Below are 27382 nucleotides of genomic sequence, written 5' to 3'. Positions count from 1 at the left end.
GTAAGAATTTGTCACCCTTACAGTTATCAGGCTTCAAGTATACAGATGGAACATCTCCCAAAACCCCTGCCCTGGCCACTCCCCCCTTCTGGAGAAGGTTGAGTTCTTTACCCCTCTCATATCCTACCCGGAACCTGCACTGCACTCACCTGGGACCTGCTAAGCTTCCCTTCCTCTGGACCAGCTCAGTGCTACAAAGACCCTGAGCCTCCCAAACTCAGGAATTAAAATTCCCCCAATCCTCACCCTGAAAAATCCCCAGTGGAAGCCCTGCCCCCAAGAGCGTCTATAAAAGCCCTGACTTTTCTGCTCACTTCTGTGGCTTCTCAATTTAGCAGAGGCAGCTGCCCCTCCTGGGTTTTTATTTTTTCCTCCTGATACATTTCTTGTGTGGTTTGTCGTGTCATGTGACTTTGTGGTATTCCTTGGCTCCCAATTGCCAGGAAGCATCTCGGAGGAGAGCTGTAACATTTTCCCTGGAACAGAACTTGGCTGGGGAAAACCTGCGGCGGGGGGTGGGGTTGGGGGGTGGGGGGTGTAACAACACTTTCACTAGGGAAAAACTTCCCTCTGCAAGAGCAGAGTTGTTACACTTTCTACCCCCCTCCCCCACCAGCCGACCTGTAACACTTTCCATGGGGAATCCCCTCCAGGAGCAGAACTGTTATACTTGCTTTGGGGAAACATTCCCCTGCAGCACCAGGAGCGGAGCTGGAACACTTCAAACCTTTCCCTTCAAGAGCTGCCACACTTACAGTCATGACTAGCTTGCATCAAGTTGACATAAAGCTAGTGGGCTCAAGCTTGTATCCTGTTTTGCTTATTCCTACTGGAGTCTGGGTCTTTAAAGAGTCAACAAACTTGGTAGCCACTGTCCCACATAGATCTCTTTGGTGTCCAGCACTGTAGGTCCCCAATTCCTGCACAACCAGGCAGGGAAGGTATCCTCTTACTCAAAGTTCCTGTGCCTTCAAGTTTGCTTCTCTAGTCGCTATAAATAAGGATTTGTTTTGTTTTCTTTGAGCCTGGGTCTCATTGGTTGAAGACCTTGATCTCTTCCTCCCAATGCTCCACCCCCAAGTGCTGGGATGACAGGAGTGTGCCATCACGACTCTTTTGTGAGGTTCGGAGGATGGAATTCGGGGGAGGGAGGAAGGGGAGGCTCGTGCATCGGTTGCTAGGCAAACAACTCTACCATCTAAGTTACACCCTCCACTCTCCCTCAGGGATTTAAACGCCTTTCTGTAACAAGTCCGAGACAGCTCGGATGCTGTTTTAACGTACATAAGTGAACCGATCCATAAAACCTGCCCTGTGGAATCAACAGGACTGGCAGAGGCCCTGCGCAGCGTGGGCAGGGTTGCAGAGAGAGTTGGCAGCTACAGAGTAGGTATATTGGGCAGAGCAACTAAGCCTCAACCCTCCTCAGAGTCCAGCAGCTCCATTCCAGAGCAAACGCTCTACCTGGTAAAGCTTTGCTGCCCACAGCCCAGCCTAATAGTCTATTACGCACGCGCGCTGGTCTGACGCTCCCGTTATAGAGTCCTCCCCTGACCCCCCCCCCCACAACCCGTTCCAACAGCGCGCAGGCGCACTAAGCCTAAGCAGCTCCCGGAGGCGGGCGTAGGGCGGGGGCGGAGCTTGCGGCTGCGCACTCTCAGGCCCCGCCCCTCCAGTTCGCCTACGGAGGCTGAGCGCTTACTGTGGAAACAGCCTAGCTCGGAGTCGAAGTCGAGTCGTCTGAGGTCCCCACCGACGACGCACCCACCATGGCGTCTGCCGTCCTCGAGCTGACGCCGCGCTGGGTGGTGCTTCTCGGTGCCGTGCTGCTGTTGCTTCTGCCCGGAGCCTTTGCGCAGGAGCCTCCGGGTGTGGGTAAGGCCTGGGAGCCTAGGGGCCAAGGAGGAGGGCGGCTGGGTCCGATCCAGGGCGGAGCCCAGCCCGCGGGCTTGGCGTCCTCTACGCTCACGCCCTCCCTCGGAGCTGGGCTCCGCAGCCACCGCTGGGAGTTAACGTCGTGCCCTGAGGCGCGGAAAGACAGTCCAGTCGGAACCGATGCCTGGGCACCTGCTTAGAGGTGGCTGATTCGGGTTCCATTCCGGGAGCGTCTGCATTCCTGCCCGTGTCAGGGGCTGGGCCCCGCCACCTTGAGGATCGAGGTCTTATAAAGTGCCTGACTCTAGCCCAGCACTGTTACTTTTTGGGGGGCAGGGATGGGGAGGATCATGGAGTTGGCAAGTTGTGTCCAAGTCTGAGCCTGAAGAGGGTCGGCTTGGTCAGCTTTCTGACCTTTGAAAACTTGGGTTGATGGGACTGTGCTAGAGGGAGAGTATTTTTCTCAACCATGTTAACTCAGGCTCTCTCAGGGTGTCTTTACACTTTAGCCTGCCACGGTGTGTTTTCTCTTTGTGACTTTTTGTCGCAGCTCAGTATTCAAGTTTCTTATCTGCTCCTAGGTGTACCTAGGGTCTGTGACTGCCTCATTTCTGCTACCTCGGTGAGGGTGACTAAAGGACCTGACTCTGACTGCTCTGGGCACTTGGGACTAGATTTTCCTGTGAGGACTTTATGCCAGGCAGAATGCTTGTGGAGACCCGGGACCCCTTCCCTGCTCTGGTGAGGGGAGCACCAACCTCCACCTCTTGCCCAGAGCATGTTAGGTGTGAGGATTCTACTTGACATTCTATAGGAAGAGGACAATTATTTAGACCCACTTGTCTTTACAAGTAATCTGCATAAATTTACATTATAATATCCCCAAACCCACCTTTTTTTTTTTTTTTTTTTTTTTTTTTTTTGAGTTCACAGTGTCTTACTTTGGACTCAGTAGTGCTGAAGATAAAGGTGTGTACCCACCCCGCCAGGCAAAACTCACCTTTTAAATATTTTTGTGTGCTTTTTAGCACCTGCAATAGATCCATAGAATGCAATTCGTGATGATGAGGGCATTTCAACAGGGCTTTTGGACCCTTGCTAATGTCGGGTGGAGTCTCTATCTCTGAGCTTTATCTTGGGAAAAACAGTCCCTAAAAGGACTGCAGTTGTTTCCTTCCATAGGAACATTAAGGCACAGTGGTGGCTGGCACAGGGCATCCTTACTCCTCAGTTTGTAGAGGAATTTTCAGTTTCTTCTGTCCCTAAGGAACCTGCCTCAGTAAACTGTATTATTCAGTGCTGAGTACATGCCTTTTGGGGTGCTCTGAACCTTCTTTTTTCAAATGGGGGGTGTTGAGGACTACTTTACAAAGCAAGTGTGCTCCTCTGACATGACAGTAGAGATGCGGAGTTCTGAATTCTGTCATCAGAGTGGACACTCTTAAGCCCTTCTGAAGCCCAAGATTATTTTACTTGGGGGCACAGAAGATGGCAGCATGTTTCATATGTTCATGAGTAATGTTCACTCCCTTAGTTTCCAAAGGTGTCCCCTTCCCACATGTAGGTGTGCCTTTTTGTCCTGAGTTGACTCACCTGAAACGTCAAGGGACCCACTCAGAAATGAGTCACTATTTATATTGCCTTTCCATTCAATTATTAAATAAGTCTGAAAGTTCTTTTAAAGCGAGCAAGTAGCATCTAAACCTAACTCTAAGCCACAGCACCTCAGAGCCAGGACGTTCACTGTCAGCACTGAGGAACTGCAGAGACACAGTTCCTATCTCCAGCATGTGGTTGGCTGGGTCCCGTGATGGGGTCAGAGATACTGTGAGTAACCTCCCAGAAATGTGAGCTGTGGGGTAGCAAGTTGTCAGTGTTTCCTTCCTTGCCACATGAGTCTGGGAGTTACTTCAGCCAGGAGCCTGCCTCCAATGCTCTGTGGTACACAGATCTACCCTACAGTTGGTCTGTGGAGGAGGAGGGCTGGCCCCTGGGGGTTCAGGCTGCCCAGTAATGGCTGTGCCCATCATGGCTGAAGCTCGGGAGCTCAGGATGTGTTTCTTGGAACTTAGTTCTCTTAAGTTCTCAAGAACGCAGTTACCAAAGCATCCTTTAACGGATCCGGACCTTGTCATTCCTGGGGCCGCTGTGTTGGTTGATAGTAAGCAAGACTGTCCTTTCTTCTGGATGACTTGGAAAAAGGTGGAGGGTGGGTGTGTTCAGCACACCCTCCTCAGCTGTCACCATGAGAACGAACTCAGTGTGGGGGAGTAGGAGTGCTAAGGGGCAGCAGCCAGCTAGTGGGGTAGCTATCTTGAGCAACTCCATGCCTGCTCTACCGCTCCCTCGCTGTGCTTGCTAAAGCTTACCGTAGAGCTGCCTTTCTTAGCTTCCCATAAAATCTGCTCATTGAAAAATTTTTATTGCAAATCGACAAATAATCTTACAGCTTGTTATTAATTTGACCAAATCATGGGAGTAAGTTGTTGAGGTGCACCCCTAGATTCTTCAGAGGTAGTTTCTTCTGGGAACAAGGATAGAGTCTGCTCAGCTTAAACAGTTGCCAAAGCTAGGGTGTTAAACAAACTTGACTGCTCGGTTTACTGCATAACCCACAGTCTACCGGCTTCCTCGGCCAGCACCTTTCTGTTCTCCACTTCTGAAGCCTAGGGCCATTTTGAGTCACTTCAACTTTCACATCATTTCTGGTCTCCTCTGAGCTCCTTGGTCCATCTTCGTCTTCAGAGAACCAGTCTAGAGATCCCCACTTGGGTGTTACCCTGTCTGTTTTCTTTCCCTTTGAGATATAGATAGGCTCACTATGCCGCTCTTGAAACCTTGGAACTCACTACGTAGACCAGGCTGGCCTCAAACTCCCAGAGATCCACCTGCCTCTGCCTCCTGAGTGCTGGGACTAAAGGCATTTGCCACTCCACTCCCTCCGCTTGGTCTTGTCCCTTCTAGATTTTGAGCCGGGAGCAATCAAGTGTCTAGTGGCACCCGACTGTCCCTCAGACCTGCCCCAAGTGGGAGACAAGGAACAGAGTAAGGAGCATTTAGGTCCTCACCACAGAGTGTTTGTCGCCATGTTTTAGTGCCTGTGCTGTTGGCCAGGCACAGCCTTTCCTGAGTGACCCTCCAGGTCGGTGACAGAACAGTGCAGCCCAGGTATTGTCTTGCTTAGCTTCTTTTTGAGGTAGTATCTCTGTGTAGCCCAGGCTGTCCTGGAACTCCGATCACCAGGCCTCAGCCTTCAAATGCCGGGCTTCCAGGTGTGCTCCATGCCCCACGCCAGTTTTTCTCTTGAGATAAGCCTTTCCTCCTGTGAAGTCAGAAAACTTAAATGTACCCCTAGATAAGTTTCTCCGTGCAACTCAGCTACTCTAGATGCAGAGACTGCATCCTAGCAACCCAGTGAGCCAAGCATCTTTCCCCATCACACTTGCTCTCACCCTAGGTGATGAGTGCACGTTGTGTAGAACCATTTGGACTTGGGTAGAAGGCTTCTGTCTTAGGTCAGCTTCACTTATCTGACTTCTTTCTGTGGCTTGAAGTCGCTCCACTGTGTAGATACTCCAGCCTGTGTCCATCCTTCCAGACGTGAACATCTGGGCTGTTTCCAGTTGGGTCATTGTGGATAGAGATACGGTGAGCATGCTTGTCCAGGGCTTTCTGTGGGTATGTCTTCTGATGTCTTGAATAAGATATGTCTCGTGGGCTTGCCAGCCACAGAATTGGCCATTTCTAGATTTGGCCGAGCCAACTCCAAAAGAATGTGCATTCTCCTTGCTATGTGTCCTTGGTCTTCTCTCTTAAGTTTAGCCTTTCTTATGCACGCATTTCTGTGAAGGTTTAATTTGTGTTTTTCTGGCAACCAGTGAGCCTAGTGCAATGCTCCTTTCAGAGTGTGCTTTTTCTAAGGGCTGGTGGGAGAAGCAGTGGCCCAATTGGACAGCATGAGAAAATCTTGATGGATGTGCTTCTTCTATACATTTGATTTGCTTGCATTCCAAGCCTATATAGACTTTGACCCTTTCCTGGAAATAGTCCTGTGGGTGCTGGCCTTGTCCCCAGGTGCTCTGCATGACTGGAGCAGGCTCATGCTACCTGGCTTCTTGTGTTTGGGAAGCATCGGCCTGGCTGGGGAATCTTGCCCCAGGATCTTGATCTAGAGGTAAGTTTGTAAGCTTGGCTTGGCCTCTAGGCATGTCACCGTATGGCTGTGTCCTCCTACTCACAGGAGCATGCCAGTAGCAGTAGGTCCCCGCAGGTTAGTGGCTGCAGTTTCATGGCACACTTAAAAAGGAGAACTGTAAAACACGGCTGTCTTGTGTTTGGAATATTTCTTCCCAGGAGATTCCTTGCAGGGGTGGCTCTTCAGGGGACGTGCTTGCAGCAGGAATAAGTTGGGTGCCCTGAAGCAGGCCAGTCCCAGCAGAGTCTTGACCGTTTTGGGCAGAGGTTCACAGCACCTGTTTGTTGTTTTTGTTTTGTTTTTTTATTCTGCCCCTTCAGTGACACCTTTGTCTCTCCTGGCAGGCTGCTCTGAGTACACAAACAGATCCTGTGAAGAGTGCCTCAGGAACGTCTCGGTAAGTCAGTGGCTCAGACCTTTGCCCTCAAGTCCAAGGAGGTGTGTGTGTATTTGAAGTGCTCTGTCATTGGGGAATTATAGGGTGCTTTTCATGGTGGTTGTTAAATACTATCCCAGGTTCTCTCAGGCACCTGAAGCCTTCCCATGAAAGGCGCAGGCTCCATCCAGCACAGCCAGTATGGTGACCTGGTTAGGCAGTGTGGGGATACATCCTTCCTGGAGCTGCCTGGGATGTGGCGTGTGTTGGCCGTGGATGAGTAGGACTGCTTGCCTCTGACTAGGTCTTCTCCAGAGGGTCATCCAACCTTCAGGATCTGTTGGGGGTTTAACAAGTACTTGAGGAGCAAGTAGGGGCTTGAACGCATGCTCAGGAGTGCCCACATTCTTCCTCCTTGTGTAGTGCTATAGGGTCAGCTCCTAGCAGGACCCTTGTCAAGAGAAATGCTGTCTGAGTCTTAGTCTATGGTTGTGCCCCAGTGGTGGTGCTTCCCGAAGCTTCCAGGGCTAAGGAGACTTCTCTCGACTCCACACAGGAGCGGGGGAGAATCAGGGGCAAGGCAGTTGTAGGCCCAGGAGAGAGCTCTTGGTCCACTGGGAAGATTCAGCGTATTTCCTTCCTCTCATTCTTTAACTCTTGTGTGCCCTCGGGCCAGAACGGAGCTGCTGTTCTGGAGCAGAGCTTCCTAATCTTCTGCTCTATGGAGTGGGCCTAGCACTTGAGAGGGTGCCTTCTGAGGGGCCACCTTGGGGTGAGGTGAGCCTGGGATTCTTCTGAGGGGTCACCTTTGGTTTTGATGGAACAGACATTCCTCTGCTCTTCTGGGAGAAACGGGCCAGCAGTGGGAAATAACTCCAGCGGAGGACTTTAGATGTCCTGGGAGGACTCTCAGCTTCTGCAGTGTGGGGCCTGCTCACTGGCCAGCCTGGGGGGCTCCTGTGTGCTGCTCCTTGTGGTTGAGGAGTTCTTGGGTTTGTTTAGCTAAATGCTGTGCAGCTTTCATTGGGAACTCTGAGGGAGGAACAGAAGTAGAGCAGCAGACTGTCAGAAAACGGTCTTCAGAGACTGCAGGGAGGCTTCGTGGCATCCTGGGGCTGGGCAGTGTGTGTCCCACCCTGTCGGTGGGTTAAGGGCTGCATAGGTCAGGGCAGTGTTTCCTCTTGGCTTCTGCCACAGGACATTAGGAACATCTTAGAAAGCAGTAGTAGATTTTTAAAGTGACAGCGAAGATCTGAATCGGGTCTTGTTACTTTGTGCAACTCCAGTGAGCAGCAGGATGTGCTGACTAAAAGTCAGCAGCTGCTCCTGCCTCGGTATTGACATTGCTAGTGCTGAGTCTGCTGCCCCATGGGTGGGTTTTCTTGACTCTCTAGGTTCTTGTGGCCCACCCACACCCTAGGAGGCCATTTTAGTAGTTTAAAAAAAAAAAAAAAGCTCACTGTTGTACGAGCCCTGTAACCTCATTACCCTGGTTGTGCCTGGTGAGAACAGAGTCCACAGAGTCCTGCCTAGGTCACAGTGGGTTAGTCTAGTTGGGTAGAACCTGAAGCCTGACCCTGCTCTGAACCCAGACAGCGAGGCTTCAGAAAGGCTAGGTGGAGAAGGCTAGCCAAGAACCAAAGGGCTGCCTGGAAGAGATGGGCCCCTGTAGGCCTTCTGGGTTCAGTGTGTTAGAGAAAGGCTGTGCTCTTCCTGGATGCTGCTGATTTCAGGGACCTCTTTAGTTAAAAAGAGCAAAACAACGCCCACTGTAGTCCTGTGTTCTCTGTGGAGCTCCTAGTCACGTGAAAATGGAAGATTAGATCGTATGGCATGAGCCTTGTTTATTAGCCAAAAATAATACAGGACGGAACCCCTGGGATTGGAAGATGTTCCCAGCCAGGACTCACTGCTATTTGCCACATAGTGAGTGCACAGTGGACGTTAGACCCGGACACGTTTTAACGTTCTTGCGATGGATGTTACTCCAACCCGAGGCGCAAACCTGGTTTTTAATTGTTGAAGATCCAGCGACATGCTTCCTCTGCAGATGCGTGGTGACAGAGGCTGTCCTCTTGGCTCTAGCAGGGCCAGTGCTCTTGAGAGCAGAATTCTTTTGCCCTGTGATGTGTGTAGTCTTCCCAAGGACACCTACCCAGATCAGCGGTGCTGTATGCTGGTCACCCTCAGCCCTGTCTAGCACTGTGTGCTGGGTGTGGCGGCCCCCTGAGTGCTGATGCTGGCCCATACGATGGCACTGTCTGTTCCTTGGTCCATTCTCAACCCAACTCTAGAGGCCTCAGTGAGTCCCTTAGAGGTTCGGTCCTATTCTGACCTTCGGTGGTCCCTGTTTTGCCCTTATAAAGCAGACATTTTGTGCAGCATAAGATGGGAGCACAGGACTTCCTACATAGTGCCTCTGTCCTCCAGCATCATTTCAGCAAACACCTAAGGATGTTCCCCTGTCCCGTCTCTGGGTGGTCAGCGAAGGCCTCAGTTATCTGACTTCCTGCACAGGGGGGAGGTGGGCTGTACAGTGTGAGGAGGCGTGCAGTGAGAGGAAGCAGGCAGAGTTGTTGGTCAGGGAATGGGGGCAGGACAAGCCTCCTTGAGGAGGTGAGGGACCCATTGGTAGGCTTGAGGAAGAGGGCCCTGGAGAAAGTAAGCAGCAGGCCGCAAAGGCCCTGGGAGCACCGCAGCTTTCAGGATAGTTTGGCTCTGCAGGGTGAACAGGGCTGCCAGCCACTGTGTTGGCCATTGACCAGAGGGCAACCAGGAAGAGCCGGGGTACTTGGGAGATGGATGCCCGGGATCCATCTGTCCTAGAGAGATGGGTAGCAACCAAGGCAGGACTTCTGTTGAAGGGTCTCCTGACGCTGGTCTCTTTCAGTGTCTGTGGTGCAACGAGAACAAGGCCTGCCTGGACTACCCAGTAAGGAAGATCTTGCCCCCTGCGTCTCTTTGTAAACTGAGTTCCGCTCGCTGGGGCGTATGCTGGGGTGAGTTGTTTTCATTTACTCCTTACAAAATTAGTGGGGTTTGATGATTCTGAAGCGTGTGTTCAGTCAGCACATGTTACTAGGAAGTCACTAGGAATGCTGCCGTGTGACTCTCGGAAGAAGGAAGCAAGGGTTCCTGTGGCGGTCTGATGTTAGGCAAGCAGCAGAGCTCCTGCAGCAGCATTGGTGGCCACAGCTCCGCGCAGCCCACACGGTGGGAGGTGGAATGGGCATCTGCAGAGCCCATTTGTATGTCTTATGTGTGTCATGTGCTATAGAGGACCTTTGGATTCTTACTGACCAGTGATCCCCAACTGAGGACCCAGTCAGCCCAGATGTCTGCTTGTGTGTGTGTGTGTGTGTGTGCTGGTCATTCTCCTCCCATGAAAGAAACCAGCCCTGTGTGCTCAGCTTTCCCTTTAAGGACATTTGTGCTATGTGTTGCTGTCTGGAAACTCATTGTTCTGTAGTGAGCTGTTTACCTTTGGTGGTGTTAGGTTTGGGGTTGCACAGCCCCCTCCAGGCCTGTGAAGGAGCTGGTGTTTCTCAGAACACTGGGATAAGGTTTTGTTGATGGTTCCTTGAGTTTGCATCTTGGAACCTCTCTGCCCCTCACATCTTGTTCAGCCATCTTTTTACAGAAGATGTGAAGCTCAGAATTCTCTCAGCCTTCAGGAAAAACAGCCTGGCTATGTAAAAGCCCAGGGAATCCAGAAAGCAAGGAGGGCAGACACCGGATATATGTCTTTGGTGACTAAGCACCATTATGTATGTCCTTCTGTCCTGGCACAGAAAGCCTCGACCTTGGAGCACTGCTTGCTACTCGGATATCTCCCATCCTTGCTGTGTGAATTCCAGATTACCTTATACTCTGGGTTATCACACTCAAAGGAACAAGGAAGAGAATTCTAGAGCTTTGGTTTACCTTTGACTCATTGGGTGGTGTGTGGAGAAGGGCGAGCTGCTGGCCTGATTCTGACGACTGAAGGTGCTGATCTGTGTCAGGCGGTGGGTGCTCTTGATAATTGTCTTGTGCAATGAGGTTGCCACCCAGGCTACAGGATGACTAAACAGCACTCCCAGCACAGGACAGATGAAGTTCCCGGTAGCTGTCAGCAAGTGTAGTACCACACACTGCCATCTGAGCAGGCGCCTGTGGGAGACAGCCTCTTACTGGCCAAGAGCAGGGCTGCAGCTGTCCCTCACTGCTGAGGGGTTGGAGGGTCTACACCCACTACATGTGAATCTATGTGATGGAGGTTGTTGGTCAGGATCCAAACTCCCCTGTGCAGAGGAGAGGGTACTTGAGGTCAGGCCACCAAGCCTCATGATTTCACCATAGGTCTGCGTGGCTTGTCACACTGGCGGCAAGCCTGCCCCATCGACAGTCAGTTCTTATAAAAAACCTTTAGACTCATTTCTTTTCTCTCTATGAAAGTCATTACAATTTTTACTCAGGGGTTTTAATTGTAATGACTTGAAGCGTTACAGTTGTGTTCATTTGAAGAAAAACAAAGACTTTATACCTTGACCTTTTGTGCTGAGCAAGGTGTCACTCTCCTTGTCAGGCCAAGTTTGTGAATGAGTCTCCCTGGATGGTTAACAGAGGGGCCTGCACTCTCCCATCATGACAAGATTTTTGTTTTTATCTGGAACTGACTTTAGCTTCTGTCAGAGAAGCTGTGGGAGTAGATTAGTTCTAATTAGATCCAGCTGTCTAAAAGTTCTCATTTGTAGGTTGAGCTTTACAGAATGCTATAGTCAGAAACTACCACCCGCTGATGCTGATGAAGGTCCCCTCTCTAACCACACAAGTTGTTGCTTTTTGCACACTTTGGGATTGGCAGCAGTTGACTGAACACAGGGGATTAGAGCTCACAGGCATCCAATGGGTGTAACGCCTGTTTGTGATTTTAACATGCTTAGCATTTGAAAGGAGTCTGGTAGAGGAGTGCAGGCCACTGGGCTGGGGCCAAGGGAGCCCAGAAGCTGGCCTTCAGCTTCCCTTCCCCCAGGCCCAGCAGCCCTGCAGCTAGGGGGTTTGCTTTCGAAGTGCCATGGTGCAGAGTTGAGCTCTGTGACTGGAACACATTGGCAGAAGCTTGTGGGGCTCTTGAGCTGGCTCTGGTTTGAGTGCTGTAGTAGAGAACCTTGGCTGGGTTTATTTATATTTATTTATTTATTTTTGTTTCTCAAGACAAGGTTTTTCTGTGTAATCCTGGCTCTGAACTCACTCTGTAGACCAGGCCTCGAACTGCCTGCCTCTTTCTTGAGTGCTAGAATTAGAGCTGTGGACTAGTATGTTCCACATGGCTTTTTTAACTGTTAGTAGTAGTTGCTGTTGTTTTTGGAGACAGGGTTTCTCTGTGAGGCTCTGGTTGTCCTGGGACTCAGTTTGTAGACCAGGCTGGCCTTAACCTCGTAGATTCCCCGGCCTCTGCCTCCTGAGTGCTGGGATTAAAAGCATGAACCACCACCATCTGGCTGGTTTTAATATAAAGACCTTTAAGAGACATTTAGAAGAAATTTAAAATTTATTTTCAGTTTGAATTATTTCCTGAAGGTTGGCTCTACTAGCACATCGTGCCATTGGGTGACACTGGGTGGCCATTTTCAAATACTGGGGCATCTGTAATGCGTGGATGTGCACGTTTGTGGTCAGGGCACTTCCCCATCTATGGGCAGCACTAAGGAGTCAGGAGGTCTTAGACACACTTGACATCTTTTCTTCTTTGGTCTTGAGTGGGGAAAAGGCTGTCTTGTCTCATTAGTTTATTTGTTTACTCTAGAAATCTCACGTTGTAGACGTTGGCTGAGAAGAGCCTCATACTCAGGCCCCACGTTTAGGACTGCTCCTGTGACAATTGTGGTACCCTTGGGGGTGGAGGCAGGTCATGCTTGCTGAGGTTTCAGCTTTGTGCTTGGGCTTGCAGTGAACTTCGAGGCCTTGATCATCACCATGTCGGTGCTCGGGGGCTCTGTGCTCCTGGGCATCACCGTGTGCTGCTGCTACTGCTGCCGCCGGAAGAGGAGCCGGAAGCCAGACAAGAGCGATGAGCGGGCCATGAGAGAGCAGGAGGAGAGGAGAGTGCGGCAGGAGGAGAGGTGAGGCTGGGGTCCTTGCTCAGGAGCTTCCCTCTGACTTTACAGGAAGGCAGGTTATGAGTCACACGCCGCCTCCATTTCCAAAAGTGTGCCATGTTTGTTGTCCAACATTTTCTGGGCTGTGGTTAAACGAGAAGCTGGCAGGAATCTCCGACCTCAGGCCCCTGGCCTGCTCACCCAGTGCTGCCATTCCAGCCCTTAATGATGGAGTAACCTGACTGTGGGGTGGGCCCTGGCTTGTGCCCAGTGGTTCCCATGTGTGCTGGGGCCTCATGCAGCCTTGATCAGTGAAAGCAGGCAATGCTAAGTAAGCCTTGAAGGCTGCCTTTTCCTGGTCACCTGATGCAAGGCTTTGACCCATCTGCATTTTCTCTGAGAGCTTTTAAAAGCCCACAGTATTAGGCATTGGAATTCTTTTTTCTTGTTTCTTGAGAGGGCCTGGCCTTGAGCTCCAAGTCTTCCTGCTTCAGTGTCTTGGGTGCTAGAGTAACAGATGGTCACCACTGTGTCCAGTCAGTTCGTTAATGGAAAACAATATACTGTCCCTCAGCAGCCTGTGCAGACTGGCCCTGCAGGCACCCTGCTGGTGGAGTGGTAGTTGTGGCCTAGTGGACACAGTCACCCCCACCTCTGGGTGGGGAGCTCCAGGAGAGTGCTGAAGGAGCCTTTAGCTTCTGCTAAAGGAAGTGAAGGGGCTGGGGGTTGGAGATGACCTTGTCTGTTGTCATCAGATGTGACGTGGCATTTCTGTATTCCTTTCTTCTTTAGGAGAGCAGAAATGAAGTCAAGACACGATGAAATCAGGAAAAAATATGGTAAGGATGAGCTGTGTTTCTCTCGACTGGTTAGGATCTGGGAGGCTGCTGCTTTTCCAGAGAATCATCCTCTACCGGAGACGGTAGCTGTGTAGTTGCGGCTTTCTTTGGTGCTCATGAAGAGCGGCAGTTCATGAGATTATTCATAGCTGCTTGTGTCAATTTGTCTTAAAATAGCATGTGCCTGTAGAACTACCCTGGGGTCTGAGAGTCCTTCCTTTACTGTCTTCTACGGGCTCAGACCACCCTTATTTATCAGAGGATTGGCTGGGACCATGGCATGCCACCCCTCCCTCTATGCTTTCTGGCAGCAGCATATTATTTAGAGAAACAGGGGAGTGACTGGAAGAACCAGTCTAGTGATGGGTACCAAGTGTAAGCTGCTTATGTTCAGTTGGAGTGAGGTAGAAGCCCAACATGGTGGACACTTAGTCTCCAGGGTCACACACTACTCTTCTCTTCTGCTCCTGGTTTCTGTGTGCTGCTCCTGGTTCTGAGCTGGTGTTAAAGGTGAGAAGGGGCACAGAGCTTTCTGCCTGGACTTTATGGCTGCAGAGGTTGGGTGCTTTGGAAGCTGACCCCCTCATCCACCTAGCTATGGGGTATAGGGCTGTGGGAAGGCTCCAATTGGGAACCTACTTGTTTGGCTCTGAATCACTATCCTGTATATATTTTTTAAAGATTTACTTATTTATTTTCTGTATGTGAGTTCACTGTTATTGTCGTCAGACACCAGAAGAGGGCCTCAGACCCCCATTACCGATGGTTATGAGCCACCATGTGGTTGCTAGGATTTGAACTCAGGACCTCTGGGAGAGCAGTCAGTTCCTTTAACCACTGAGCCATGTCTCCAGCCCTTGAATCACTATCTTAACAGGAGAAATATGAAGAAAAAATTTAAAATCTTACCCCAAAATACGCATTATAATTATTTCACTTATTTACTTTGTGTGTGTATACACTCACACGCAAACATGCCAGCATGCATGCAAACATGCTAGCATGCACATAGGTCAGACAACTTCGGAGGCCATCTCTTCTGGCATATGGGTCCTGGGGTCTTCAGGCTTGGTGGCAAGGATTTTATCTCCTGAACCCCAACTCAACTCGCAAGAAGTACAGTTTGAGGTTTTTTTATATAGAGACACCGCTTTTGTGATGCTTAAGGATCTTACCCACCAGGAATGAGTTATACCACTGTGCATGTTAGCTTTTTAGTGCTGAGAGCAAAGCCCCGAGTTAAACATCTTTAGGAGGAAGAATTTTGTCTCACAGTCTCACACAGTTTTATGTCCAGGGACCATGCTGTGGTCACATGGTAAGACAGACCATGGTGAAGGAAAAGCTGCCATCAATTTTAAGAATCCATGAATGGAAGTCAGGTTTGGTAGCACACACCTTTGAGCACAGCGCTCAAAGCAGAAGCAAAGTAGATCTCTAAGAGTTGAAGGCCAGCCCGATCCACATAGTAAGTTCCAGGCAAGCCAGAGCTGTGCAGTGAGATCCCATCTCAAGACACACAGACAGACAATTCATAAATGGATGAATCTGTCAGTTAACTCAGAGCATTTATGACCCTGTCATAGAGCTCACATCTGAACATTTGCTTCATTGACTAAAAGATGACTTTGTGTTTAAGTCATGACACTGGTTCCTTTCTCTTATTTGGAGAGATGCTATAGCCAAGTCCCGCTGCCCCGGCACAGCACGGCTCCTCTGGGTTTGAGTTGGACATTAAAAATGTGCAAGTTTGGTTCCCTTGCAGCCTCCCCTGCTTATGTCAGGACTGTGCATCTTTTCCCACCTGGTCCATCATGCACTGGGGCTGAGCAAATGCTGTAGCTAGGGGAGCTCCTTCCCCAGTGTTTCTGCTGCAGGCTCTGCATGCTACAGCCTGCGCTGGGATCTGCCCTTGACCCTGGCTAGCCCCTGCCTCCTCCTAGTGCTCTTTGTCCTTGCTTCATCTTTAGGTCTGGGTGTGCAGAACACAGAGATCCTGGTGTCTCTGCCCTAACAGTCGGTAGACTACCACACTGGCCCCAGACTCATCATACAAGTGTCATGGGAGGTTGGGACAAGGAGGGGGATGTGAGACAGAATGAGAGATTGTGGGGTGGTACAAGGGAGATGCAAATAAATGGAAAGGGTAGAAAGAGGAAAGCACAGACTTGTGGGTAAATCCATATTGTGTCCCAGGACTACTCTAATACTTGGTTGTCAGCTTGATGGCGTGTGTTCTTTTTATAGTCTCAATTCTCCAGGCACAGCCACTGTTCTTGGGAGCTCTGAAGTGAGGTGACTTGGTTTTTCTGTGTAGTTCTCACCACTGTGGAAAGAAACACATGCAGAAACTTTCCTGACTTCCTATGATCTCAGCTATGGCTGGTTTCTCAGAAAAAGTTGAGATTTCTGTTCCTGACGGATTTTATTTCAGTTTTAAAGTCACCTGTAGTTCAGCTTCAGCAAAGGTCACAGTACAGAAGCTGTTTGGAACTGTGGGAAATCGCTATGTAAAATTTGGCTGAGGTGGATTTTTTTGCAGGGGTGGGGGGGCGGTTTTGTTTCATTTTTGTCTTTGTTTGGTTTGGGGTTGGTTGGTTGTTGAGACAAGGTCTCTCTATGTAACTCTGGTTGGCCTAGAATTCCACTGGTAGACCAGGCTGGACTCTGCCTCCCGAATGCTGGGATTAAAGATGTGCTCTTGTCTTGTTTTGCTTTGTTTCAGATATTTTCTTGCTCTTTAACCCAGGAAGGGCTCAAATTCACAACAGTCCCCATGCCTTAGCTTCCCTAGTACTAGGATTATGGGCATAACCCAAGGCTATAATTGCTTTTGTGAGTTTATTTCCAGTTGAGTGAATGAATTTATAAACCAGGTTTTTTTCCCCCTTTCTCCCTCAGGTCTGTTTAAAGAACAAAACCCGTATGAGAAGTTCTAAGGCAGCTGGCACACACTTGCGGTGGATCGTGCAGTTCCAAAGTTTCCTGGGAGTGCACTCCTCAGCATAACCTGTGGAGACCTCGCCACCACAGCCACCCTTGCCCTGGGTGATCCCTCCGCCCTCAGCCCTGGCACCGGCTTGGCCTTGAGAGGACAGTCCTGCTCTTGTTCCCTCTCTGTCTGTATGTAATCACCTGAGACCTTAATCTCATTGATGTCCTTTTTGGGGGGAGGAGATGTACTTGGTCCCCACACTCTGCGAGCTGATTACAAAGCTGGCAGCTGAGTGGCCTTGCTGGAAGATTCACATTGCAACAAACAAGAGTCATGTTTACTTTGTTGTGGCAAGAACTGACCCCAAAGCCTGTGTTTTGTCTGAGGGCCCATTGCTGTGACATGCCATTGTTTTAATTTTGGTGACCTCTTGGAAGGCACTGTCCCCAAATCTGGTAAGGATTGGTTTCCTAACCCAGCTCTGTCCAGTAGCACAAAAGCTTATAAAGTCACCTGAAGTCTTCAATCCCTCAGGAAACAGTCCTACCAAAGCCTCTCATGAAAAGTCCAGGCCTCTTGGATGGCATTTTTCATGTCTTTACTCAACTGAGAATCTTGCCCCCATGGGACGCTTGAGTTGTGAATTCCGTGTGATCCTCTTGTGAGGGCAGAATGTCTGCCTCGGGCCTCTCCAGCTGTGCTGGTGCGGAGTCCTGGGCCTCAGAAGGGCTTTTGTCTTGAACATCTCCCCTCTACAAGTCAGGCTGCTGTTCAGGTTTCCTGTATGTATCATGCTGTAGAAGCTGAGTGTGTAGGAGGTTAGGAGGACCCCACACCATTCTGCCTACCAGGAAACTGCCTGAGCTGACGTATACACGCCCACCTCACTTCACACCCTGTCACTGTGTCCGACACATCAGCATGGGCCCTTGGAAGGTTGTCAGGGGACACTCGGGCCCCATGATTTCATTCATACTGTACATTTCTCTGAAATCCAGATGTGTCCCTAGTAGGCAGATGAGAACCCTTACGGCAGGATAAGGGGGAAAGATTGCCCCTGGGAGAGCAGCCACCAGCAGCTGAGGTGGTCTTGCTGTAGGCTCCCTTATGCCTGAGACCTCACCTAGCAGCTCAGTAGCCTTTTCAACTGTCAGTCTGTCCAGGGATTAACATTTCTCTCTTCTGATTTCCACAAACTAAGGGAATGATCTTTGCCACAATCTGGAGTTTTACCATGTTTCTGCCTTGTTAGGCATTTGATGGGATTTAAAGCATTGTCAAACATTTCTTAAGTATTACAGTAGCCATTGAGAGTTATCTTTCTCCTGTCTGTTGAAAGGGAATCCTCTTCACAGGCCTTGATGACCTTTGTATTAATATGTAGCACATATAAACTGTACCAGTTAGGTTGCTGAGCTGATGTTAGAGTAACCAACTGCTAAATGCAGAGTATTTAATTCTCCAGTGTAGCAATGCAGCAGGTACTCGTAGGAGTGGTCTGTGCCTGCCTCTGAGCAGCAGGAAGAGCAGCCACAGAACCAAGCCTGAGACCTTCACACCAGTGCCTTAGTTTTTAACCACTATCCAATAAAATGGTTGATTTTGGCTTTGATTTCTTTGTGCTTTGTCCCAAGGGTGAACTGGGGCTGTGACTTTGCAGGTAAGCCGAACACCTGGGTTGGCCCTGTGAGCTGTGTACCATGCCCCACGGAGACTGACCCGGCCAGTCCTGGAGTGGTAGTCACTCCCTGCCCTCTCCAGTCCCAACTCCACCAACCTCAATGTTCCATTTCCTTACTGGTACAAAGGCGGCCGAGGAAATGACTCTGCATGGCCGCCAGCTGGGCACCCTCAGTGACGTGCAGCCCTTTAGCTCTGGAGTCTAGAGTGAAGAGGCTGGTGGGTATAGCATACATAAAGGGTGTAGGTTTAGGGAGTCTGCCTGTGACTGACTGTTGGCTCCCAGGGTGCTTTGTCTCAGCTCAGCCTGGCTGCTTGAACCTGTTGTCCATTGTAGTAGAGACTGGGGCTTGGGGGTGGAAACTGACTTTTCCTTTAGGGTTAACACCAGAATAAGGGACTGGCCTGCAAGCACAGGAACCAGAACATGACAGTTCTGAAATATGCAGCCAAAGGGGGGGGGGTCTGTCCACAGCCCTCTGGTATAAAAAAAGTCTGTCCTCCTGAGGCATGTGCTTGGACAGACCTGTTTCCAAGAAACGCAAGCCCTGGGATGGGTTATCTGAAATATCAGACCTGCAAACAGACCATAAAAAGTGAGCTCTCATAAGGTTCCTGAGCAGGTGGGAGCTCTCCCAGCCCTGTCTTGGGACCACAGCCCTTTGTAGGCTACCCTAGGAAAATGGCATAAGCAATTGTCACCATAGATAACAGGCTGGGAAGTTCTGGACGGGTAGGTATGGGGAGGCCAAAAGAAGTTCTGGGGATCCAGTCGGCCAGATTACAGATATGTTGAATCTTGAAGTGTGTTCCAGGGGAGCTACCTGGGAGCTGCTCAAACCCAAGGGCATCCTCAACTTGGGCTTTCATATTCACTCATACAGAAAGGTTGAGGAGGGCTCACTCATCCGTTTCCTATGTGCAGACAGAGGGGGACGTGCTGGGGTAGAGGTGGGACAACACATCAGCCCTTCCTCCCCAACCCTTTGGTTTTAAGGATGAGATGCTGCACCTCACCAAAAGCAGCCATGGGTGCTGTTAGCTGACTGTGTTGAGACCTCACCTGTCTCCTGGAACCACCCCTCAGTCTCCTAAGTGGTACCCACAGGGCAAGCAGTCTTCCACTTTGTAGGAGTCAGCCCCAGCTTTGAGTTCTGGTCCCGCCTTTGGAGCTCAAGCCTGGGGAGGGAGTAGGGAAGGCTCACAGCTGGGGATCAGACAGACTTGACCCAGGGCTACCACTGTCTCCTGCTCCACCTCAGTGTTCTGGGAAGGTGTCCCTTGGGCACCAGTGCCATCCACAGCCAGAGGGAACATGATGAAAGTGAGGAAATACAGGGAGCCATGCAGCCCAGAGGGGAGAGAATCTGTCCTGGGCTGGCTGCCTGGCATTGGTCAGTAGTGCACCCTGGGTAGGACCCACAGCCACAATGACCAGCCATGCCAGTCTGACCCACCCATCACTCTGTCCTGGCTTCCTCGGGAGAAGCTGCTAGCTTAGCCTCTTAGCCTTTCCGCTCCACACACTGCCACCTTGAGAGGTCCTCCATCCCAGAGACGACCCTTGAGGCCTTGTCCCACTGTCTCCTTTGAACTCCATCAAAAAGTTACCACCTGACCCAGGCGTCTGATCCAGGGAATGTGACTTAGGCATATGAAGTGGAGCTTGTCATGGTTGGTTTTTATGCAGCACCTCCGGCTGGGTAAGGGATGGCCCCGCATCTATCTGACAGTGCAGAACTGGGCTTGCTCCAAGGTGTTGATGTAATGTTGAAGCTCTGCCTCCCTTCCAATTATTGCTCTACCCTGATCCCTTCCAAGCCCTCAACACAAGGTAGAGAAAAGGTTAGAGGGGCAAGTGGGGGGGGGACCTCTCTCAGCCAACTGTTGCCTACCAGTGAGGGGTGTGGGGTTCCTTGGGGCAGTTGCAATCCTTGTCAGAATATCCGACAAACCAGCAATATCAGATGCAGCCACCACAGGCCCTCAGGGGCTCTTGAGGTTTGCCCTCTCCAGAGTTCCCAGAATTAAACTGGCAGAAATCATGTCCCCTAGAGCAGAGCACTTGAATCATATTTAAGGGCTATGGACAGACTGAAGCAGCCCCATACCCCACACCTGGGATTAAAACAACAACATATTTGTGTAATAAAAACATAACTGGGTTTTTAAAACGAACCAAACCTCACTACGCCAAGGAGAGTAAGGGCTTGTTTCTTCTGAGCCAAATATGTGTAGGTCAAGGTCCAGGAACGTGGATTGGGTTTGCTCTGAAGGACACATTCCACCTTGGAAGTGATGGTGTGAATAGCCACAGTCTCTCAGATACTATCAGTGACATCCTTAGCCTTAGCTAGAAGCCAGACGTATGGTAAGTCAACGCTTGTGAAAGTTTTCTATAATAGGCACCGAGGTGTTAGGTCAGAAGGTCAGGATAGTTTGGGCTCTTATTCCATCCCCCATCAGGATCTTCAGCATAGATCTAGCTTCCTCAGAACATCAGATATCCAGAAAGCTTCCCTTCTGGATGAGGCTGGGCTCTGAGTTAGAGCACTGAGCAAACTACCACTCACACCCCACCCCACCCCTCCGTGTGTGGGCAGAGGCTGCCTGCGTAGGATGGCATTGTGTCACAACACCCCTGATTTTGCACTGATGTTTTAAGAGTTGTGTGCTGCAGTCAAGAGGGTAGGGTATATTGTGCTGGGCTTTTATGGGTTTGAGTGTTGGGGTTACACCATATTATAGTCTAAAGCCTAGGTCTTTTGGTGCTCCCTTGGTCCAGAGCACCATGATGGATCAGGGCTTCACCCCTCTGGAACAGCCATTGTCTTCCCTGGCACTGCCCTGCCCTTTTGTCCATTGAGTACCTCATGGTGTTGTATATAGGGGTGCAACATGTCGATGGTGTCTGCATAGCATGCTCAGTTCCCACCAAGGGTTCCTTGTGGACATCATTTTCCGTGTGCCCTTTAGCAGCAATATGCCAGAACTGTATCTCAAGTCTTCTAGACTGCTTTCCCGGAAAACCGCTTTTCCTGCCTCTGCCTCTGGGGTGCTGAGATTAAAGGCCTGAGCCAGCACGGCACGGTTGAAAACCCCTCTTTGCAAGTATTTTGTTTGGTTCTGTCCACTCTCTGTCCTGTGCTTAGGTTCCCCTGGCCCACCCCCTGCTGATCTACCTCTGTAATCAGCTTGATAGCCCTGGCTCTGCAGATCATTAGCCTCTCCTCTTAGTAGGAGATCCGTGTCCTCTGGCTTTGCACAGTCTGGGCAACATGTGTGTAAACAGCATGAATGGTGACCACTTCACACCATGGATGTTGCAGTGAATATTAAAAATAGAACCAGTTTATCTTGAGGTCTCACTCCTCAAGCCTGGTTTTAGTTCGGAGCCGCACTCTCTGGCACCGGGTCTGAGCCGCCACCATGGCTCAACTCGTCTGCGCAACTCCCTTTCCTTGACGGTTTTCTACCGCCTGTTCTCCGCCTCTGTCCCGGGGTATTTCTTTACCCCAAATTTTCACACAAACACAACTCTACAGCCCGATAACTTTTTATACAGGTTTATGTATTCAACTCTCAATCCACAAATTCTCTACACAACAAGATTGCATCAAATAGACAAAGACAAAAACTGCCCTTCTATATGAGGTAATAGACCTGCAAATTCCTTCATGTTCATAGCTTTTTAACACCAATAAATCCTACCTGGGTCCAGCTGGTCCTTGGGAAGCTCCATGTTGCCTCGACCTCTAACCTCTGTCCTCTGACCTTCTTTCGACCTCTCAGCCCTCTCTACTTTCATCGCCCCACCCAGTCACTGGCTTTCCTTTATTTTACTAATTAATATGGGCAGGGTCAGTTGGAGTCACGTGACTAGCCAGCCCTTCTTGGGAAAGTGGAATTAACATTAAAGTACAAACAGCTTCAGGACAATCTACACGTGGACACAGGTAAAAGGCCAGGGAGCTGCAGCTCATGTTGACACCATGGAAGCACCATAAACTGTGACTTCCAGAGTTTGTATTACTGTTGCATCCCTAGTGGTTGGGAGTTATTTCTGATTTCCTTGAGCTGATCCTATGTTTTTTTATTTTTCTTTTTAAAACCGTTTTTCACTGCAAAGCACATTCACAACGTGAACATTATTGTGTATTTAAGCTCCCATTATTGGACTGGAGACAGCTATGGTAAACTTATATATAGTAAGTAAATAAATAAATCTTTACGCTCCTATCATTCTTTTTAAATTATAATTATTTATTATAAAATAATATATATGTAGATACACAGTAGCTGTTTTCAGACACACCAGAAGAGGGCATCAGATTCCATCACAGATGGCTGTGAGCCATCATGTGGTTGCTGGGAACTGAACTCAGGACCTCTAGAGGACCTGTCGGTGCTCTTAACCACTGAACCAGCTCCCAGCTCCCATCATACCATTCTGTATCTACCTAGATCTGTGCATCTTGAACCAGGCAAGGGGTGTGGCTTGCCTCTCTAGGCCCCTCCCACTCACTCTTCTGCCTGCTGCCAGTGATTATCTGGGACGTTAATCCCAGTGGTTGCTTTTTTTTTTTTTTTACGGTTCGAACCAGGTGTTAAGCATTAAATATTCGTTATACCGGCTTCATTGCTATTTATGCCAGGAAATACATCACAAAAACTTATCCTTCCAGGTAAGAGGCAACTTCATTTTTTTTTTCAGTGTGCAGCCTGCTCAATGGTGCACAGTTCTGGTCTGATTTTTCCTGTCTTGGGTTTCATTGCTTTAGGCAGTATGTGTGTGTATGTGTGTGTGTGTGTGTGTGTGTGTGCGCGCGCGCATGCACGTGCGTGCATGCACGCGTATTCCCTGGTGATCAGAAGACAACTTTTAGGGAATCAGTCCTCTCTTCCCCTCATGGGTAAGGATCAAACGCAGGCTGTCAGGTTTGTGGGGCAAACACTTTTACTTTTGCTTGCTAGGCCATGCTCTGTGAGGACCTGGATTTATGACCAGGAACTTACCTGCCCTGACCTCCCCTTTTTTAAAGATTTATTTAATATATATGAGTACACTGTAGCTGTCTTCAGACACAGAAGAGGGCATCAGATCTCAGTACAGATGGTTGTGAGCCACCATGTGGTTGCTGGGATTTGAACTCTGGGCCCCTGAAAAAGCAGTCGGTGGTCTTAGCCACTGAACCATCTCTCCAGCCCTGCCCTTCCATTTCCCACACAGCATAAGAACTTCTGTCGCCCCTGTTCTGGGTAGGTATTGCACTGGTAACAACTCCACTTTTGTTCAGGACTCCTAGTGGCATGGCCACTCGTCTTTGTCATTGTCATTTCAAATGTACCCTCTGTGATCATGGTTCCTTCCTGTCATAGGCTTCCCTTGCCAAAGAAATTCTGTCATCAAACTCCCTTTCATTCTTGCACCTTTTGCCAGCAGCTCTACCCACACAACTGTGTACAGCGCTTTTGTTGGTAGAAATGTCTACTGGGCAGTTATTGTTGGTGCTCCGAGATCTTACTCTCCATCGCTTGTGTTGAAAACTCAGGTGGAATCCTTCATTTCCTCTAGATGCACAGTCTTGTCTTTCTTTGTGAGCAGTGGATACCTAAGCAAATGACAACTGAAATGCCTTTGGCTTGACTCTTTTTAACGAGAGCTGTGGGTTTGGGGGTGGATGCTTTCTCTGTTAGCCATGTCTTTTCTTTGGTCTGTTTTGAAAATCCTCTTTTATTGCATCTCTTTGGTCACAACCATTCTCTCATTTATAACCTCTCCAGAGTCTGCCCAAATTAAACTATCTGCAGCTGGCAAAACACACACACCCCGGCTAGTGCACGAGGCAAATCATAATCACCTGCTGTGAAGCAGCCTCTCATCCCATACTTGGGATTTAAAAAAAAAAAAAAAGACTATTTAGGTAACTTTTTTTCAATTATTTATTTACTTTACATTCTGAGTGCACCCCCCACTCTTACCCTAACAAATCCCTCACTACGTTATCCCTTTCCTTTTCCTCAGAGAAGGGTAAGTCCCCCTATATCACCCCGCCCTGGGACATTTAGTTCCATTAGGACTAAGTACATCCTCTCCCACTGAGGCCCAACCAGCTAGTCCAGGTAGGGGAAGGGGATCCAAAGGCAGGTAACAGAATCAGAGACAGCCCCTGCTCCGATTGGTAGGGAATCCATATGAAGATGAAGTTGCACATCTGCTACAAGTGTGTTTGTTGGGGGTCTAGGGTTCAGCCCATGCATGTGCTTTGCTTGGTGAGCCCATAACTGAGTTTTTAAAGAAACCAAAATCCTCACTACACCATGCCATGAGCTTCTCACTGTGTGCTCCACAACCTTCCTGCTGCTATCCCACGATTTCCTTCTGCCCTATTGTCCAGTTCACTAATCATCTCTTCCACTGAGTCTAATCTGCTTTTCCGCTCATCCAGTGGCTCCAAATCTCATTAACTAATGTTTTGGATTTGTAGTTGGATTCTGAAACACGTTCTACTTCTTTGTGCAATGTCTCTGTCTTCAAATCCATTTCCTGGACATATTAATCGCTGCTACTTTCCAATCTATCTGGTTAAGTCCACACCCTCTCCTTTGGGCTTCTTTCTCATGGATATGTTTCCTGGACTGGGTCATGTGGTTTTCTTTGTAAACATTCTCTCTGGACGCTGGGAAAGAGAAACCTTCAGCTAAGGAGAGTCCTTGTACATCATCTTCACACCATCTCTTTGCCTAGATCTGTCCCCCTCATTGCTAGTGGGTAGCAGAACAGACAAGCCCAGTTGTGACTGGTCAGCCTGGGATGGTCCTGGGGCTTCGAGGGCTAAGCATACAGCTACCCAGCCTCTTTCCTGGTTTCATGCAGCTGTGGCAAAATACCCCGATGAAACCAATTTAGGGAAGGAATGGTCTGGCTCTTAGTTCCAGGTCCATCCTTGTAGGGAAGCCAAGCACCCTTCCTTTCTTGACTTTTCTGCCCTCAGAGAAAATCTCTTTGTTGGTAGCTACCTGGAATCTTTATGAAAAAAAGTTTAAATCGTTTGAGATAGGAGTCTCCTCCAAACTCAGGATCTTCCTGCCTCTGCCCCAAGGGCTAGCATCACTGGTGTGCAGTACTGTGTCCAGCAGCGGCTGTCTGAGGCAACAGGACCAGGACATCCTTCACAGCAAGGAATCTTTAGAACCCATGCTTACAGGAGTCCCTCAGCGCCAACCTTCTCCTCTGGCTGTTTGGTGCTTGAAGTATGTTCCATTTATTTAAGCCTGTTAGAAACCGGGACATATTTCTTTAGTCTAGGGACATGTCTTCAGTTGTATGTCTCCTTGCTCAATTTTCTTTCTCTGGGACCCTGTTAGAAAGATAACTAATCCCCGGTGCCTCTGCTTCCTCGTGTCCCTCCCTTCTGAGATCCCAGAGTCCTGTGATTTCCCTTGAGAAGTTTCTCAGTCAAGGGCCTCTCTTCACCTTCTTTGGATGGTGTTCTTGACCCTCAGCTGTTTCCTTGGAGGGGGGTGTGGCCAGGTGTGTGTGAAACTTCAGCTTACTATGGGATGTCTGGGTCTGCTGTATGAAGGCAGGCTGGGATGCCCCATTCAAGGCAAGTCACTATTCTCTGGTAACCAAAGTCATGTCAAGGCCCCTGTCCATGCCCAGGGGGCTTCTTTAGGACAGTTTTTAAAACGTATATGTGTCTGTTGTAGATAGCCCTGCGTGACTGCAGTACTCATGGAGACCAGAAGAGGACGCCAGATGTCCTGGAGAAAGGGCGCTGAGATCCAAACTCAGGTAGAGTGTTTTGTTAACTGCTTAGTCAACGGAGATCACACACACACACACACACACACACACACACGCACACACACACACACAATTTTGTCCCCCCCCCCATATAAATGTTATGAACACATCATGGGCTGAGTGGTTAAGAGCACTGACTGTTCTTCCAGTAGTCCTGAGTTCAAATCCCAGCAACCACATGGTGGCTCACAACCATCTGTAATGAGATCTGATGGCCTCTTCTGGTGTGTCTGAAGACAGCTACAGTCTGCTTATATATAATAAGTAAATCTTAAAGAAAAGAAGAACATATCTTAAGAACAGGCTTTCAAAAACACTCACAAGAGTGAGCATCTTCCTGTTCCCAGTTGTTCACTTTGCACGTTGGTGAGTTTTCAGTGTGTGAGTGGATCGAAGTGTGGCTATCCCCTGCTGCAGCCCACCTAAGTGCTGAGCTCATCGTCCTGAGGTGCACGTATTGTACTCTGATCACTTGGTAACAGATGCCCTCAGCCACAGACCCTCAATTCCCGGATCCTATAAACTGTTAATGCAACACGTTATAATCCTTAGCATCTTAGAGCTGATGGGACACTGTGGTCTGAACACTGCCTACCGGGAGTCACTCATATGCTGTCAGTGGAGGGAAGGTGTGCTCTGATCCAACAACTGCTTCGACCAGGCTGGTTTCTGCAGTCTCTGTCTCTCAGACACACAGTTTGAGCTGGCCCTATCCTGGAACAGAAGCATACTTCCGTCAAACGGAGTGCCAGTTCTCTGGAGGCTGCTGTGTGTGACTGTGTCAGTCCTGACTGGTCTGTTTTGCAGGTGTTGGCATATAGACAGAGAGAGACTGTGAACTGCATTCTAAGAAATCATGACAAGATACAAGGAAGGGACACTTCTGACCCCCTAGCCAGGGCTCCCTTGTCCTGCTTACCACGCTGACTTCTTGGTCATGCTATTAAAAATTCTAGGTATCTTGGGATCCTGTGTAAAATGGGTTATTAGTGTCCACAACAGCATTTCAGAAACTGGGCAAATGGTAGGTCAAAAGGGAGGTCAAAATGGTAGGTCTGTGCCTGCCACTATCACCTACCTTAGCCACCTAGTGGCTACTTTGAGAATATGTAAGGAGGGAGAAGGGTAGAAAAGGAAGAGCCTGTCCTTCCTGGAGCCATGTTGGGAAAGCCCTTGTGGAGGCTGGTCCACCCGACCCAGGAAGTCAAATGGAAATTGGAGGATGTGCTGGCTTTTTGGGCCAACAGAAGCCATCCTCCGTGTCCTCAAAGGATTCCTTTTCCAGACAAGAGCCCTCTTGTGACATTCAAACTCAAGGCCAGAGGCCTGTTCTAGTGTGTGGTCCATAAGCCATGCCTGATAACCTCCTTACTGGTCTTCCCGACCACCTGAAAGTGTTAGCCTGACAGGCCCTGAGTTTCTTCGCCCTCTCTTCCCCAAATGCAGCCTGCATATAAGAAAGTCCCCAGACATGGGTGTTGAAGTGTCTGCGGTTGGGCCAAAACGTCCCTCTGGCTCCTGACCTAGCACAGGCGCCCCCGGGCCTCCCGTGGCTCCCAGCTCCCTACGTGGCCGCGCAGTCTTGCACCCAC

At 49.5% G+C, this 27382-nt stretch overlaps 1 protein-coding gene across 1 annotated transcript; it reads left to right on the top strand.

Annotated features, from left to right (window-relative positions):
- Positions 1-1690: 1690 nt before the first annotated feature.
- Positions 1691-17912, top strand: PTTG1IP (PTTG1 interacting protein). Its single transcript, XM_080938417.1, has 6 exons — positions 1691-1875; positions 6415-6467; positions 9337-9445; positions 12379-12550; positions 13319-13365; positions 16267-17912. Exons 1-6 carry the CDS (start codon positions 1770-1772, stop codon positions 16302-16304), a joined length of 525 nt encoding a protein of 174 aa, XP_080794543.1. The 5' UTR covers positions 1691-1769; the 3' UTR covers positions 16305-17912.
- The last annotated feature ends 9470 nt before the right edge of the window (positions 17913-27382 follow it).

The sequence above is a fragment of the Micromys minutus genome (assembly GCF_963924665.1).
Source record: "Micromys minutus genome assembly, chromosome: 25".
In the NCBI taxonomy this organism is placed as follows: domain Eukaryota; kingdom Metazoa; phylum Chordata; class Mammalia; order Rodentia; family Muridae; genus Micromys; species Micromys minutus.
Note: the sequence above shows the minus strand (reverse complement) of the source record. Positions and strands in the feature narration are given on the sequence as shown.